This window comes from Oncorhynchus masou, chromosome 9 (assembly GCF_036934945.1).
Source record: "Oncorhynchus masou masou isolate Uvic2021 chromosome 9, UVic_Omas_1.1, whole genome shotgun sequence".
Classification (NCBI taxonomy): Eukaryota; Metazoa; Chordata; class Actinopteri; order Salmoniformes; family Salmonidae; genus Oncorhynchus; species Oncorhynchus masou.
Genome location: NC_088220.1, coordinates 66,442,418 through 66,458,796, shown reverse-complemented (window position 1 = coordinate 66,458,796; position 16,379 = coordinate 66,442,418). Strand labels below are relative to the sequence as shown.

General features: G+C 45.1%; 1 protein-coding gene across 3 annotated transcripts in view; it reads right to left on the bottom strand.

The window, feature by feature from the left end:
* atm (ATM serine/threonine kinase) overlaps nt 1–16,294 on the bottom strand; it is a 38,690-nt gene extending 22,396 nt beyond the window's left edge. For all 3 annotated transcript variants that reach the window (XM_064974995.1, XM_064974997.1, XM_064974996.1), the window contains exons 1-19: nt 16,201–16,294; nt 15,739–15,866; nt 15,529–15,650; nt 14,544–14,689; nt 7,040–7,204; nt 6,411–6,576; nt 5,771–6,009; nt 5,399–5,568; nt 5,050–5,225; nt 4,542–4,913; nt 4,200–4,397; nt 2,195–2,296; nt 1,862–2,087; nt 1,648–1,779; nt 1,432–1,557; nt 1,235–1,324; nt 899–1,094; nt 458–651; nt 229–311 (exon numbers count right to left, since the gene is read on the bottom strand). In XM_064974995.1, coding sequence (XP_064831067.1) covers nt 229–311; nt 458–651; nt 899–1,094; nt 1,235–1,324; nt 1,432–1,557; nt 1,648–1,779; nt 1,862–2,087; nt 2,195–2,296; nt 4,200–4,397; nt 4,542–4,913; nt 5,050–5,225; nt 5,399–5,568; nt 5,771–6,009; nt 6,411–6,576; nt 7,040–7,204; nt 14,544–14,689; nt 15,529–15,650; nt 15,739–15,810 — 2,975 coding nt within the window. In that variant the 5' untranslated portion in view covers nt 15,811–15,866; nt 16,201–16,294. The remainder of the gene's footprint in view (nt 1–228; nt 312–457; nt 652–898; nt 1,095–1,234; nt 1,325–1,431; nt 1,558–1,647; nt 1,780–1,861; nt 2,088–2,194; nt 2,297–4,199; nt 4,398–4,541; nt 4,914–5,049; nt 5,226–5,398; nt 5,569–5,770; nt 6,010–6,410; nt 6,577–7,039; nt 7,205–14,543; nt 14,690–15,528; nt 15,651–15,738; nt 15,867–16,200) is intronic.
* Between the last annotated feature and the right edge of the window lie 85 nt (nt 16,295–16,379).

Below are 16,379 nucleotides of genomic sequence, written 5' to 3'. Positions count from 1 at the left end.
ACTTGACACCTACTGTATAGCATAGTATACTTGACACCTACTGTATAGCATAGTATACTTGACACCTACTGTATAGCATAGTATACTTGACACCTACTGTATAGCATAGTATACTTGACACCTACTGTATAGCATAGTATACTTGACACCTACTGTATAGCATAGTATACTTGACACCTACTGTATAGCATAGTATACTTGACATATGAATCTAGAGGCCTTTCTTACGCCAGAGGTCTGAGGAGTGAGTCAAACTCTTCAGCTGCCAGCGATGTGTCCTCAGCAGGTAGTTTCTTCAGAAGGACCAGGTACTGAGGGGGGACAGGAAAATAATGAACTATTAGTATTCCATGTTAGAGATACAAGATCATCATAAGTCGTCATTTCCAACATGATTGGTAGGGAACAACGATGAGCTGTGCAACATTGTCCCCACTACACAGTCCTGGTCACTCACCATGTTGAGGTGTAGTGGCTTGGTGCAGTCTATCTGATCCAGCAGCAGTAGTAACCTGCGGCAAACCTCCACTGGTTTGAAAGAGAGCCCGTGGATAAACTCAGCCGATACACACAGGGACAGGAACTCTAGACTGGCCAAGATGGCTAAATCCTGCTGGGCCAAATGCTCCTCAGCCAGTAGGCTTTTAGCATCTAGGAGAAGATAAGAGTATTTAAATGACCATCTGGTCACTGGTTGATTCCTAGAAATGCATGGAGGACAATGCCTGATTATCATCTGCCAAGCCCCTACCTCTGGAAATATCTTGTTGATCTGAAAGAATCAGATGGGATGTACACAATGTCAATAGCTCCACCTCAACCTATATTATCCTGGCATAGCGGCTGACGCTGAGGGGTTAATTTTACATGTGGCATACGAGGGATATCATCCACTTGCCAAAACCACACTGGGTGTCATTGGGGTCCACATTCTGTCTGTGAGTCCCCTTAGATGTGCTGGTCTGTGGTCCGTCTCCATCATCAAACAGGTCAATATCCTCCTGCTGGTCAGCCTGTGTCCTCGTCATGTCCCAGTCCTCATCTGTGGTCTCCTCCTCAATCCCCACACTACCTCTCTTACAGGAGCTGTTCAGCTGTGAGTTAGAAACAGAGACACAGGGTGAGCTTACATAATTCAGATCATTATAGAGTGGTTAAACAGGTCCAAATTATGGTTATTCAAATGGTCAAAATGATGGTTCATGGGACAGAAAGCAAACTCTCCATGACTCACCAACAGTTTGCATATTTCTGCCAGTTCAGTCAAAAGTCTCGCAGGGAAAATCTTCATGAACAAGTTGCAAGAGACAGAGCTCATACTGTCCTGTGGGAGAGGATATGTGGAAGTCAATGAAAGTACAGATAGAGAGCCAGATTTTAAACACAGATGTTGATGGCGGTGATAACGACGAGGAAGAATGCTTGTCTTACCTTAACCCCTCTGTTGACACACTGTGTGCACAGCCGCATGACAGACCTGAGTGTGGTCATTGTCCCAACCTCTGTCATCTTCACCTTCACATTAGATATGTACTCACTAAAATCCTGGACCAGTGCCTTCGAAAAGCCAACAGAATATACAATGAATTACATATATGTGGATTTTCTGCAGGCATTAAAAAAATGTCATCAACCCGTTCAGACTACCTTGGCCTTTAGGAAGAGTTGGGAATGGCAGGCTTCTTCCTCAGTCAGGAGACCAGTAGAGACATATCCTGCTAAAACGCCAGTAAGGAGACTTGAACAACGAACCAGGCATTCTGGTGGTGTGGTCTGAGACTGAGGAGAAAACACACACAGTACTTAGTTTGAACATACACCAACTCACACAACCATGGTTCTAACATAGGCATTCACTCACATCTGGGGAGTAGCAGTTGAGTAGGTGGTCAGCCACAGACAAGAGGCCCTGCTCCAGCTTGTGTTTAAGGCTGGGGACAACAGTGAGCTGGGTGCCGGCTGAGGACACCATCACTTTCACCATGGGGTTAGAGGGCATCTCGTCAAAGCTGAACTGCAGGTACATGCTCTCAATCTCACTCAGGGAACCTTTAACTTCCACTTGTGCTTGCTCTTGCATCACAGCACTTTAGGCAGAGGGAAAGATTGAAGGCGGCATGAAATCTATGGAGTTATGTTGACACTGATGACAATATGGTTGAATTTATCGGTTTTAGATAAATATTTCCCTCACCTCTCAAGTCCCTTTGCTCCAAGGAGAAACATAATGCCAGCTCGGGTGTCTTTGAGGGTCAAAGGCACAAGGATTCTGGGGATGAGGTTATGAGGAAAATCCCTGTGAAAAGAGGAATAAGACAAACTCTTATTAGGAATGTGTTAAAACAATTACAGATGTAAAACATTGTACCAAGATAAAATAATCCCACTAGTAAATAACAGCTGGTGCACGATATCTAAGGAAGTCTCAAGGTTTTGCTCGCCTGAGGTAGAGTATCTCATGATAAGCTGTAGACCACACTACCTACCGAGAGTTTATCTGTATTCTTTGTAGCAGTTTACATACCACCACAGTCAGAGACTGGCACTAAGACAGCATTGAATGAGCTGTATTCCGCCATAAGCAAACAAGAAAACGCTCATCCAGAGGCGGCGCTCCTAGTAGCCGGGGACTTTAACGCAGGGAAAACTAAATCCGTTTTACCAAATTTCTATCAGCATGTACAGTGGGGAGAACAGGGTAGCCTAGTGGTTAGAGCGTTCGACTAGTAGCCTGAAGGTTGCAAGTTCAAACCCCCGAGCTGACAAGGTACAAATCTGTCGTTCTGCCCCTGAACAGGCAGTTAACCCACTGTTCCCAGGCCGTCATTGAAAATAAGAATTTGTTCTTAACTGACTTGCCTGGTTAAATAAAGGTAAAAAAAAAAAAGTATTTGATACACTGCCGATTTTGCAGGTTTTCCTACTAACAAAGCATGTAGAGGTCTGTAATTTTTATTATAGGTACACTTCAACTGTGAGAGCCGGAATCTAAAACAAAAATCCAGAAAATCACATTGTATGATTTTTAAGTAATTAATTTGCATTTTATTGCATTACATAAGTATTTGATACATCAGAAAAGCAGAACTTAATATTTGGTACAGAAACCTTTGTTTGCAATTACAGAGATCATACATTCCCTGTAGTTCTTGACCTGGTTTGCACACACTGCAGCAGGGATTTTGGCCCACTCCTCCATACAGACCTTCTCCAGATACTTCAGGTTTCGGGGCTGTCGCTGGGAAATACGGACTTTCAGCTCCCTCCAAATATTTTATATTGGGTTCAGGTCTGGAGACTGGCTAGGCCACTCCAGGCCCTTGAGATGCTTCTTACGGACCCACTCCTTAAGTTGCCCTGGCTGTGTGTTTTGGATTGTTGTCATGCTGGAAGACCCAGCAACGACCCATCTTCAATGCTCTTACTGAGGGAAGGAGGTTGTTGGCCAAGATCTCAGATCTCAAATCAAAGATTTGGCATGGGTCCTCAGATCCTCAAAAGGTTCTACAGCTGCAGCATCGAGAGCATCCTGACGGGTTGCATCACTGCCTGGTAAGGCAACTGCTCGGCCTCCGACCGCAAGGCACTACAGAGGATAGGGTGTACGGCCCAGTACATCACTGGGGCTAAGCTTCCTGCCATCCAGGACCTCTATACCAGGCGGTGTCAGAGGAAGGCCCTAAAAATTGTCAAAGACTCCAGCCACCCTAGTCATAGACTGTTCTCTATCCAACCACACGGCAAGCAGTACCGGAGTGCCAAGTCTAGGTCTAAGAGGCTTCTAAACAGCTTCTACACCCATGCCATAAGACTCCTGAACATTTAGTAAAATGGCTACCCAGACTATTTGCATTGCCACCCCCCCTCTTTACACCACTGCTTGTCTCTGTTGTCATCTATGCATAGTCACTTTAATAACTCTACCTACATGTATATAGTACCTCAACTAACCGGTGCCCCCGCACATTGACTCTTTATGGGTAACCCCCTGTAACCCCCTGTTACTTTTATCTCTTATTCTTAGCTGTATTTTTTAAACTGCATTGTTGGTTAGAGGCTCGTAAGTAAGCATTTCACTAAGGTCTACAGCGGTTGTATTTGGCACGTGACTAATAAAATTGTATTTGATTTAGACAACACTAGCAGAGAGGTTAAGCGTGAATAAAAATGTGATATGAGCTCAGTGATAAACTGCCCACCTGCAGATGATGGGGTGTGGTCTTGAGCTCTCCTCTGCCTCTTCACTCTGTTCATTCATCAGCAGCCAGCTCATGATGTTCTCCTTGAGGCTGGGTGGCCCGACCCCCTCCACGGCCCCTGCATGGTCCCACCCAGTGCCCAGGCTCTTAAGAACAGGACACTTGAGGAGGGCCTGGGCCAAACACAGAGCAGCAGCACTGCAGACATAGAAACAGAGGATGAAATCGTCCTTCAGAGATAAAAACATAAAGCACTATATTTTGCAAAGAGTACATTAGTAAATCAAATGTTGAGGAAGTGACTTTATACGACAAAATCATTCATCAAAGCCAAGGACTCACTCAGAGGGCTTGCAGGCTGAGCCAGAGAAGAGCTTCCAAAGCTCTCTGTCAATGGGAATGAAGGCTCCCTGGAGGATGGTGGACAGCAGGGCCAGACTGAGGGCCTCAGTCTGGGGGGAGCTGACCCCCCGTAGAGCCAGGGCCCAGACACGGCCCCACAGCCTGCCCAGTTCAGCCCTGTAGGATTGGGCCCTCTCTGGGTGTGTGGCCTGGCAGCGAGCCACCTCCCTCAGGCAGCGCAGCACGTAGGGCCCCCTGTCACCCCGCCGCTGCTCCCCCAGCAGCTGGCAAAGGACGGATAGCAGAGGAACCAGCTCCTGGCCAGGCACCATGGAGGGGTACTTAGAGGTCAACACTGATGTGATCTGTAACCTAGATAGGAACATTGTATTGTTGAGTTGGGGAACACAGAGGATATGGAGCTGTGAAGAGTTTGATTGTACTAAATATAAGGATATTTGGCAAGTTAATGAGCACTGAACCTTGGTGTGATATTGTCTTTTCTCACCATGGTATGATGTCAAAGTCACTATGGTGTGGCTGCAGGTGGTCTCGGAGAACCTCCCAGCCCAAGTCAATGCGTCTACGCTTGCTGGGCGTGCCGTGTGGACTGCCTCTTTGGGTGGCTCTGAGGTGGGCCTGAGTCACCTCCACCATCTGGAAGTTACAATCCTCGCTAAAGAGCTGAGAAACAGTCAAACACCCAAAACATGAAGATGAGACCAACAATACTAAAATCATCTATTTTCATTGTTAAAAACAGGAGAACTATGTCAGATGATGTCAGCACAGCTCAGGTTTTAGTCTTGAACTAAATGAAGTCAAGATGGAAAAATGAAGGATCTTAGCTTTATCACCTGATGGCAGATTTCTGCAGTCAGCTCCATCAGGTTCTCCTTCACAGCGATGTGGCGCGACCCTGTGGCATATTTCCCCCGGCTCCCAATCTGGCTGATCTCACTCACCAGGGCATCATACAGGTTATAGAGTAGACTCTGCCATTTGACCCAGTCCTCAGCGTAGGCTCCTGGAATAGTGTGGGGTGGAATGGTCAAGAAAAGTTGTCAGATGGGCTGTATCAATCATAATCTATAATATAATTCCGTGATGAAAACACTTCACACTTGTCTGTTGTTCCACCATTTTTAAATCGTTCAACATCGAAACAGATTCATAAAGACAATGGTGTTTTTTCAGTTTTCAGTCTGTCCACAAAATTCCAGCCATACCTGTGTCTTTTGTCTTTGATCCTTTGGGATGATGCACACAGAGCTGCAGGTTGAAGAACTCTACTATCTCCTCTTTGAGAGTGGTGCTGGGCCTCATCTGTGTCCACACATAGAGCACAGAGGGCAGGAGCTCCTCACCCAGGCGACACACCCTCATACGGCAGTTCATGGCAGCAGACTTCAGGAAGATGTTCAGAGCAGAGACCAAGTGCTCCACCACTGCCAAGTGTCTCTCCTGCCTGGAGAGAATATATCACATGCAGTGTAATGGATGAAGTCTCTTGACGGTAGGTCTCACTGTAGACCAGAGGAGGCTGGTGGGAGGAGCTATAGGAGGACAGGCTCATTGTAATGGCTGGAATGGAATCAATGGAACCGTATCAAACATATAATGGAAACCACATGTTTGACGCCATTCCATTTATTCAATTCCAGCCATTACAATGAGCCCGTCCTCCTATAGCTCCTCCCACCAGCCCCCACAGCTGTAGACTCAATTTCTAAGAGTTCAGTTTAGTAGGTTTACACATTAGCCAACTTACACCTACAGGTGAGGCGCATAACTACTGGAAAATGACTGTGGCAAGTAGCAACTCCCTTGCATGATACAGGTCATCTCTCGCAGTTATTGTCATCGTACCTGGCATTGAGCAGTGCTCTGGAGAAGAAGCTGAAGAGTGTATGGCTGAAGCCCTCAGTCTGCAGACAGCAGCCCTGGACTGCAGTGTGGATGATCCTGCTCACAAGCACACGATTTATGGCCTTGGAGGAACCAGTGAAAAGGCCACAATACAGATCCAGCAAATCTAGATGAATATTAGAGAATTAATTGTTTAGAAACTCACAAGAATGAAATCCAAATCTGGACAATACATTGCATTGCGGACCCATGACCTCAATCAAGCATTTACATTGTGTTTGTATTTTCTATTACTAGCTGCAATTACTCCAAAACATCACCAATTACTTCCCCCTAACATTCATAGATTACATTCAACAGGGGTGGCAGGTAGCATAGTGGTTAGTGTTGGGCCAGTAACCGAAAGGTTAGGTTCATCACCTGACGGCAGATTTCTGCAGTTAGCTCAAGGTAAAAAATCTGACAAGGTAAAAATATGTAATTTTGCCCCTGAACAAGGCAGTTACCCACTGTTCCCTGGTCGGCCATCATTGTAAATAAGAATTTGATCTGAACTGACTTGCCTAGTTACATTAAAAAACAATTAAAGTCTCTGCTGTATTGAGAGAGGAACAATAAAAACCACTGACTGTGCCACTGCTGCTGGGTGATGTCACACCAGTACTTGCGGACAGACAGGATGTTCTTGAGCAGGATGCTGCTGTAGTCCTCCCCATAGGCCGAGCAGCTGAATGAGCTCCGCAGCACCTCCATCACATGATTCAGGAGCTCGCCACAATTCAGCCGAGGCCCTCCTGTAGGGAGAGAAGTGGAGGGTTAAAGTACCCAGAGGGACTACAGGCCCTGGTCAAAAGTAGTGCACTATATAAGGAATATGGAGCCATTTCAGACACATATTGGTGATTCCCCTTGCCACTTTATTGTTAAGCCAATTGGTTTTAGGTTTGTCTTGCCTTCACCTACTCAACATGGCATCTTATTGGCTGGTTTGTGTGACTTGATTGAGGGAGGATGTTTAAGTTAGAATCGTCCCAGTGAACAAGCACCAAACCATCATTAGGTTGTTGGTTGCAAAGCACACGTCAAAAGAGATTTTTATACTCCCAAGTGATGATTTGAATGTACCATTTATTTGTACATCACATAAGATTAAGCATTTTTTGTGCATTTTGCAACTTACTGTGTCTGGTGTGGGGGTTTCGTATATTTTGTACAGTTCTTGAGTGCAGATTGAATCGTGCATTGCATGACGTGCAATTTTGTGCAATTACATTGTGTATTGCAATCGTTGTATTATTCTGGAAACTACGTTCTCCAGTGAACAAGCACCGTTCTTCTGGATCGGATCATCTTTCGCTGGATTTCCATCTCAGGTTGCCCTTGGAGAATCACGTAAGACTTTGCTAGCGCAGTTTATGGCGATATCGCGTTTCGCCACAAGAGGGTGCTAGTGCGTCATTTCTTGATTACTAAAGTTGGTGATTTCTCTTATTGAGACTTTCTATATTGATTGGAACTTTCTTTTCACGGATAAACGATAACTTTTGTGTTACTTGTTTATTTGCAATTCTAGTGTATATCTGGTATAACTAGGCTGGGTTTTTACCAGTGTAAATGTTACATTTTGAGGTGAGTTTTTATTTATTTTATTTTAAAATGCTTTGCATTTTTGTTTCAGTGTGTTGATTTCCCATTATTAAGATGGAAGGTGAGGTGTTGGGAGAGGTAGGGGTTTCCTGACATTTAATCTGTCACCATCTGTTGGTAGGGGTTCAGCCAGAAATCTGGTTGCTTCTACACACATGCCTAAACAGGAGAGTTTGAGGTTTCGATGATAGTTTCAACAGGGAAACAAACAAGGATGTGAATGAAAGAGGTTTGCCAAATACAGGGAGCTATGAAATCTCCATGGATTTCATAGCAGACATTGTACAGCAGATTGGTCATTCCATTGGGGAAAACATTTCCTCCTGTTTGGAATCAAAGACAATTGTTGGACATGTTGGGGACAATGTTATGGGGAATGCATGTAGCTCTAGGGTTATGGATGTGTTGGGCCTGAAACCTGGTATTGAAGTCTATCAAGGAGCCGGTGTACTTTAGGGGGGAGGCTCTGAAAGGTGCACAGTGCATGAGTGGCAGGATATGGTCATGGTTTACATGCGTAAGAGGGGCGTATCTGTGGTGGACCAAGCAGATGAGGTTATGCGTTGGCTTATGAGAAGGGCCCGCAATGTTGTTAAAGTGGGCATACGCAGCAATCCCCCTGTTGATTAATATAAAAGTCCCAAGTCCCATCTTGGGCCTTTACTGAAACAACATTTTAGTGACACTTCTATTTCAAGCATGCCCTTCACTGACTTTTATGCCACATTACCACTGACTGATGAACCATTCAACTATTGGCTCAGACTAAACAGGGCTATGGAGGTTGCTGAAGATTGTCTAAAAAGACACAAGAAAAGTGTTGAAGACCCATCTTGTGAGCTCACAGTCATGTTCCTCAGACATTGCCATAACGCTGAACTGTCGCTTATCTTTAAGTGCAAGCCATTACAGCAGTGGACCGCTAAAGATGTTCATGAGAGGTTGGATGAATACAGAAGAGAGCGGAGGTACTCTCACTTATCTAAGGTGACCCCAGCCATCGTAACAATGAAGCAGGAAGTTGGTGCTGTCAGGCCGCTCACCATGCCTGTTGTGGGGCTCCACATGGAATCACCGAATGCGGTGCCTTCCCCAGACCAGGCTACTCAGGGCTCAGTGCCCAGGGCTCTGAGCCGATGGAATGGACCCTTGCAATGCTGGAGCGTGTGCTGGAGCAGAGACCACAACAGTCTCACCGTTAGTTTCAAAAAGGGAATAGGAACAAATTGAGGTCTAATGGGACATGTGAAGTGTGCGGGGATGCTGGACATGATACTTTCACTGCAGGGCCAATCACCTCTGCTTTCTTTGTCATGTAGCTTGCCACGCACACTCTCAGAGCCACAAGGCCCTGAGCACAGCTGTTGGAGTCCCTACAGTAATCACGGCTCAGCTCACGGAAAACTAGTAGACTTGCATGTAGAAGGGGAGAGTGTTTGGCCTTTTGTAGTCCCCATCGGTGAGAGATGTTGATTTGGAGTCTGTATATAAGTGTTTGTGATGAAATGAGACTGAGAATAGTATCATTATGCAGAACTCAGTGACTTTCCCTGTATGATGATTTATTCTATGCCAAGGTGTTAATAGGAGGAGAAGTGGAAGTGAGAGCTATGCTTGACAGTGGGTCGATGGCTTGTACCTTGAGCTCTAGGGTCTTACCTGAGCTGTCGCGTGCAGGAGTATTAAACTCCATCATTGAGTACTACAGAGGTAGTCTTGGTTGGTTATGGTGGGACGAAGATGAGGCCTTTGGGAGTATGTGAGCTGGAGATGTACGCCTGTAGTTTTGCTGTGTCTACACTGGTGGTTGAGGGCCGGAGTGATGACCTCATCTTGGGCAGAAATCTCCTAAAGCACTTAATTCGCCACCTGAAGACTAATGGAGATTTCTGGAAGAGGGTTTATACTCCTGTGTGTGACGGGGGTGAGGAGAGTAAACTAATCAACATGATGGTTATGTGGAGAGATGGAGAGACAGTGAAGTACCTGACAAAGTTGGAACTTTGAGACTGAAAGGGGCTGTGACTCTAGAGCCTATGCAGGAACACTTAGTCTTAGGCAGACCACGAAACTCAGAATCTATCAGCTGGCAGTGCTGTTCTCATTGAGCCCAGCAGTTCAAGGTCAACACCAAGGTCAATCCTGGTAGGGAGGATGGCAGATATGTTGCGGGGGGATGGGTGGCTCCCTGTTAAAGTGATAAACCCTTCTCAGAAGACATTGAGACAAAACACCACTTTAGCCGATATCTTTCCTTACATGGATCTAGAGGACTTTTGACTGTGTGAATGATGATTCACCAGCAGCTTTACAGCACCACGTGCAGAGAATGGCTGACATACTCACTGACTGCTAAGATGATTTGACTCTGCCTGATGACGGTTCCAACCGAGTTGATGATACTGACGGACCTGACAGTTCAAACAGTCCTGGGGTCTTACGTGACTTAGGTTTGACTGACATTGATGTTGACTCCTGTCAAGTGTCTTCTGCTGGTAAGAAGAAACTCATCCAGCTCATAACTGAGTACCAGTCCATCTTTTCCAGGCACAAGTTGGATTGTGGAAAAGTGAGTGGTGAGAAACCCTTTCGGATGCCACACTGATGCCTTTCACCAAATCATTATGAGAAGCTTAAGCAAGCGTTGAATAAGATGGAATAACGTGAAATCATAAGGAAGTCCAGTAGTGAGTTCGCCTCACCCTTGTCCTTGTCTGGAAGAAGTCTGGAGACCTGAGACTCTGTGCTGATTTTCGTCTGATCAATGCACTCACCATCAAAGATGCCCACCCACTCCCTCACCAGGCTAACTCACTGGCTGCTTTAGGTGGAAATGCCTTTTTCTCGACAATGGCTACTACAATGTGGATGTGCATGAGGATGACCGAAGATTCACAGCTTTTACGTCACCATTTGGATTGTACGAATACAACCGCATGCCACATGGGTTATGTAATAGTCCTGCAACCTTTATGAGGATGCTACTAAACATCTTTGAGGATCAGAACTTTTTTGGCCTGCTGTGTTACCTTGATGATGTCTTGGTCTATGCGCCCACTGAAGATCTGGCTATACAACTCCTGGAAATGGTTTTTGAGCGTCTCAAGACTCAGAACCTGAAGTTGGCGCCAAAACAGTTTCACTTTATACAGAGGTCTGTGAAGTTTCTGGGGCATATCATTAGTGCGGATGGTGTAGCTACAGACCCTGAGAAGGCGAGGACCATTACAGGAGTGACAGAAGCTGTTCTGATGTAAGATAGCACTGACATTGAGGTCATTCATTGGGACAGTGGTGTATTACCAACAGTTCATTGATGGTTCCTCGACCATCACAAAGCCTCTCTTTGGATGGACAACTGAATACAAGGCTCCACGCTGGAAAAAGAAGTGACACTCACATGTCAGGAAGTTGACTGCTGCCAACCGGACAGCAGAATGCAGACAGGCCTTATTACAGCTAAAGCAAGCCTGACTGGACCAGATTTTGTTGGTCCTACCCCAACTTCGACAGACACTTTCTACTCTCAGCAACGGCTTAGGTGCTGTGCTGTCTCAGGTACAGGAACAAGAAGCTACAGCGAAACCTATAGCCTTCGCGAGCAAGACCCTCAGTTATGTGCAGTCAAGGTATCCTGCGCACAGGCTCAAGTTCTGTGACAAGTTCCACCACTGGTTACGGAGTCAGCAGTTCGCTGTATTGACGGATAATAATCCCTTGACATACATCCTGACCAAAGCAAAGCTCGATGCTTATGAACAGAGATGGGTCGCCAAGCTGGCACCGTATGAGTTTGACATCCCTGGGCCAAATTTTTTTGTTGCAGATGCTTTGAGCAGAGAGCTCTTCATACGCACTCCATAGACTGACAAGGATTCGGTACGAGACCTTACTGGCTGAAGCTAACGCTGTGCGCACAGACAGAGTGCAAGGTGTGTTTTGCTGGTCCAACCACCCCTTTGACAAAGCCTCTGACACCAACGAGGTGGTTATTAGCTGCCAGGCTACTGTTGACCCCCCCATCTGGTGCCTTATCAAGACAAGAAGTTGCTGCGGTTCATTCACACAGGTGCTGGGATGGTGATGTGGGCTCACATGTACTGCTGTTGCCACAGCTTCCGCAGGCTGTAATGCCATCAGAGCAGACAAATGTCAATGTCCTGCCACACAATCTACTGATGAGTAAGCAGCGATCTTCTTTGTGGAGAGGGGGAGAAGACCATCCTGGAGAGACCGTGCCCATGAGTGTTGAGGTTTTTTGTCTTCTCAGAAGTTGGGACAAGTTGACCATGAAGATGGGTGTACTGTATCATGTTTCGAAGAATGTGGTTACAAAGAGAAATGTATCTGTATGTTGTTCCAGCCTCCATGAAAGCGATGGTGTTGAAGGGTGACCATGATGAAGCTGGCCACCAGTGACAACAGAGAACAGTCTACCTGACAAGACAGAAGTTTTTCTGGCATGGCCTGGAGAGGGAGGTAAAGGAATATATGTTGTGCTGCAGGAGATGCATCGCGAGCAAGACTCCTGATCCGGAAGTCAGAGCTCCTCTGGAGAGCATAATAACAACTGAGCCTCTCAAACTAGTGTGCATCGACTTTTGGTCTGCAGAAAATTCTTCAAACAAGTCCCTGGATGTGTTGTTACTGGCCACTTTACAAAGTTGTCTCATTCCTTATTATGTCTGAACCAGTCTGCTAAGTCTGTTGCTTATCGGTTGTGGAACAAGTATTTCTGTGACTACGGGATGCCTCGCCGTATACACTCGGACCAAGGAGCCAATTTAGAGCGCTTTAATAGCAGAACTCTTGAGGGTTGCAGGTGTTCAGAAGTCTCACACCATGCCGTACCTTCCGATGGGGAACGGGACTTGCGAAAGGATGAATAGGATGTTGGGAAACTTGATCCGGGGCCTGCCAACGAGAGCAAAGCACAGATGGCCTCGGGCGCTGAAGTCCCTTACGTTTGTGTACAAATTGTACGAGACCACAGGCTTTGTCCCTTTACTGTTAATTTTTGGGAGGACACCAAGACTGCCTGTTGACAGTCTTTGGCTCTGTAAGAGAACCCAGAAGTTGTCGGCTATGACCAGTTTGTTCAGCCCTTGAGGAGATATCTGAAAGAAGTCATGAATACAGTACAGGAATCTGCAGCTAAGCAGTTAAAGAGGCATGTTGACCTGTACGACAGAAGAGTCAGAGGAGCACCCGTGGAGATTGGTGATCGAGTGTTGCTGGCTAACAAGGGGGAGCCGGAAAGCAGAAGCTCGCTGACCTTTGGGAGGATACTGTCTATCTTGTCACTGGGTTGAATGCTGACAGTCACACCTTTAATATTCAGAACAGCTCCACTGGACAGGAGAATATGGTACATCGCAACCTGATAATGCTAGTCAACTTTCTTCCTCTTCACCATGCTGCGGTTGATGATGGAACAGATGTCTAGATTAACAGAGTCTGAGGACCGCTTTGTGGTCTCAGCTGCCATGGAACTGCCGTGGTGATGAGGATGCTGAGTAGAGAACAAAAGTGTGGATGTCGGAGTTGCCATCTGAAGGAACAGGTGACCCAAGCTTGGAGGGTGATGTGCGATCCTTGGATGCTCAGGACATTCCACCTTTGGATTCTATGGAAGATGCACTGCAGCTGGAAGATCTGCCTTGATCAGAGAGTCTTCAAGAATCTGACCTAGACCGTAACAGTGTAGTGAGTGAGATAATTGACCAGTCTGCTTACAATATCTGTACTGACCTACCAAACTCGGACCATTCCTTACCTGATCAGTTACGCACTGACTGTGTTTACAGACTCACGATTGCAACAGTACACAACACTGTCACTCTTTATGCAGTTGAAGGTACTCTGGGTCGTATTAGGTAGGAAGATTATTTAAACCAGTGTCAAGACTGACTAAGATTATGAATCTGCAGAAAGTTAGCTCTTGAAGGTTAATATGTGAATACAGAGGGTCAATGGTATTGACATTTTATTTGTTTTGACATTGTGACCATGATTAGAGGTTACAAGATGGTAATGTGACGAATATGATAAAGTCTCTTATGGTGGTTTATTTTATTACGTGGTTGTTTTAAAGTAGTTGAGTGTAATTAACATGTAACAGACATTTTTACCTATGAGGGATATTGATCAACCACTTTTCACTCTAATTCTCATGGAGAATAGTATAACAACTGGAATATTTAGTGACTGTTTTAAAGCAGGGTCTGCATCTTCGGTATACGCAGCTTTACCTTTTAGTTTCATCTATTAGGTGGTCAAAATATATATTTTTTATATCCATTTTTTGTAAATATTATTAGATCATCACACAAGATGCAGTGTATCAGAATACATCTCCAAGACCTAGTGCTCCAAGTTGGAGTCCGTGTCGATGAATGTACACAACGCAAGAAGAGTACTGTTACATGGACATTAGACTCTACAGGTCTATGATCTTATCTGTTATATGATTCTCCAAACCCTTACTCTTGTTGGCACAGCGGATGAAGTATTTGACCAGGCTGCTGATCTCCTGCATCTTCTTCTGACGGTTGGCCTGTGTGGTGGCTGACACGTTGGCTTTCCCTGACTGGAGCAGCTCAGTCTCTTTCTGCAGATACTTCTGCAGAAACCTGAAAGAAAGGCAGTGAGAATGCAAACCGTGAGAACGCAAACAGTGAGAACGCAAAGCGATGGACTTACTCAAAAAAATAGTACCCTGGCTACACCTTTACACGGAAGCCAAACCGGCTGTGCGCGTGCGCCATCATGCGCTATCGTGCATAAATATATTTTGTCCCCCTACATCAAACGCGATCACGACACGCAGGTTAAAATATCAAAACAAACATTGAACCAATTACATTAATTTGGACAGGTCGAAAAGCATTAAACATTTATGCCAATTTAGCTAGTTAGCTTGCACTTGCTAGCTTTTTGTCCTATTTAGCTAGCTAGCTGTTGCTAGCTAATTTGTCCTGGGATATAAACATTGAGTTGTTATTTTACCTGAAATGCACAAGGTCTTCTACTCCGACAATTAATCCACACATAAAACGGTCAACCGAATCGTTTCTAGTTCTCTCCTCCTTCCAGGCCTTTTCATCGTTGAACTTATATGGTGATTGGCATATAAACTTTCATAGTATTAACATGACGACCGGCAAAACATTTTGTCTTTCAATCACCCATGTGGGTATAACCAATGAGGAGATGGCACGTGCTTCTATAAACCAATGAAGAGATGGAAGAGGCAGGACTTGCAGCGCGATCTGCGTCAGAAATAGAACTGATTTCTATTTTAGCCCTTGGCAAAGCAGACGCGCGCGAGCAGTGTGAGTGCAATAATTGAATAACATGGATTTCTACATTGATTTTGCAATGCTCACGTCGCGTGTGTGAGCGGTGTGGTCAGCCTATTAGTCCCCAAATAGTGGGAATTGTGTAATACAAGTGTATGAAGCAATAGTACCTGAAGACTGCATTCCAGGTGAGCTGCTTGGAACTTTTAGCAGCTCTGGTTCCAGAAATGCGATCCAGCTCCTCCACTGTGTCAGGAGACCGGATGAGCTGTCTGAAGCGATCAGCCTCTTTCTGGATACAAGAACAGAATATTCTGTGTACAGATGTTGAAATAGGCCTATTGATTCAATGCACTGATTTTATGAGTGACATACATTACCTTTCTCTCCGTTGCTTTGTCATTCTCTAAACCTCTGCAGCAGACAAGCAGCTCGTGAAGGACCATGCTCATGATGCTCTAGGGTCGTGTATCAGGTTCCATCAACAGATTTGGGGTGGCATGCATCTCTAAAAACAAATGATAATGACATGTATGAAGCATGATGTTGATGACAAGTTTGACAAATTAAACAGACATGATGCATTGATCAAACACAAGTGTCAACAATTTAATCGCTTTGGAAAGAGTGTAGCAAGCCTAGCTTCATAACAAATCATACTAATTCACAATTAATACTCCTGGTTGATGAAAAATAGCTTGCTAGCTAACTAGCTAAAGCTGCTGCAGTTAGCTTGCAATAATAGCAAGCATGGTATTGAATTCACACATAACACCAAAATAATCAATTTTAAAAGATGTCAAACCCATCACATTTGATATTGATGTTCGGTTATTTCATACCTTGATGTTTATTCTCCTCATATAAAGTGAAACTTCCACCAAAGATAGAAGGGATTTTGAAAAATATATCACAACCGGGTCACAGAGAAATCGCACAAGTGTCTAGTTTTTCTGGTGGTGGCAAAAGTGAGTCCATTGACTGTAATAATAATCAGCAAAACAAACTCCAATGACAAACT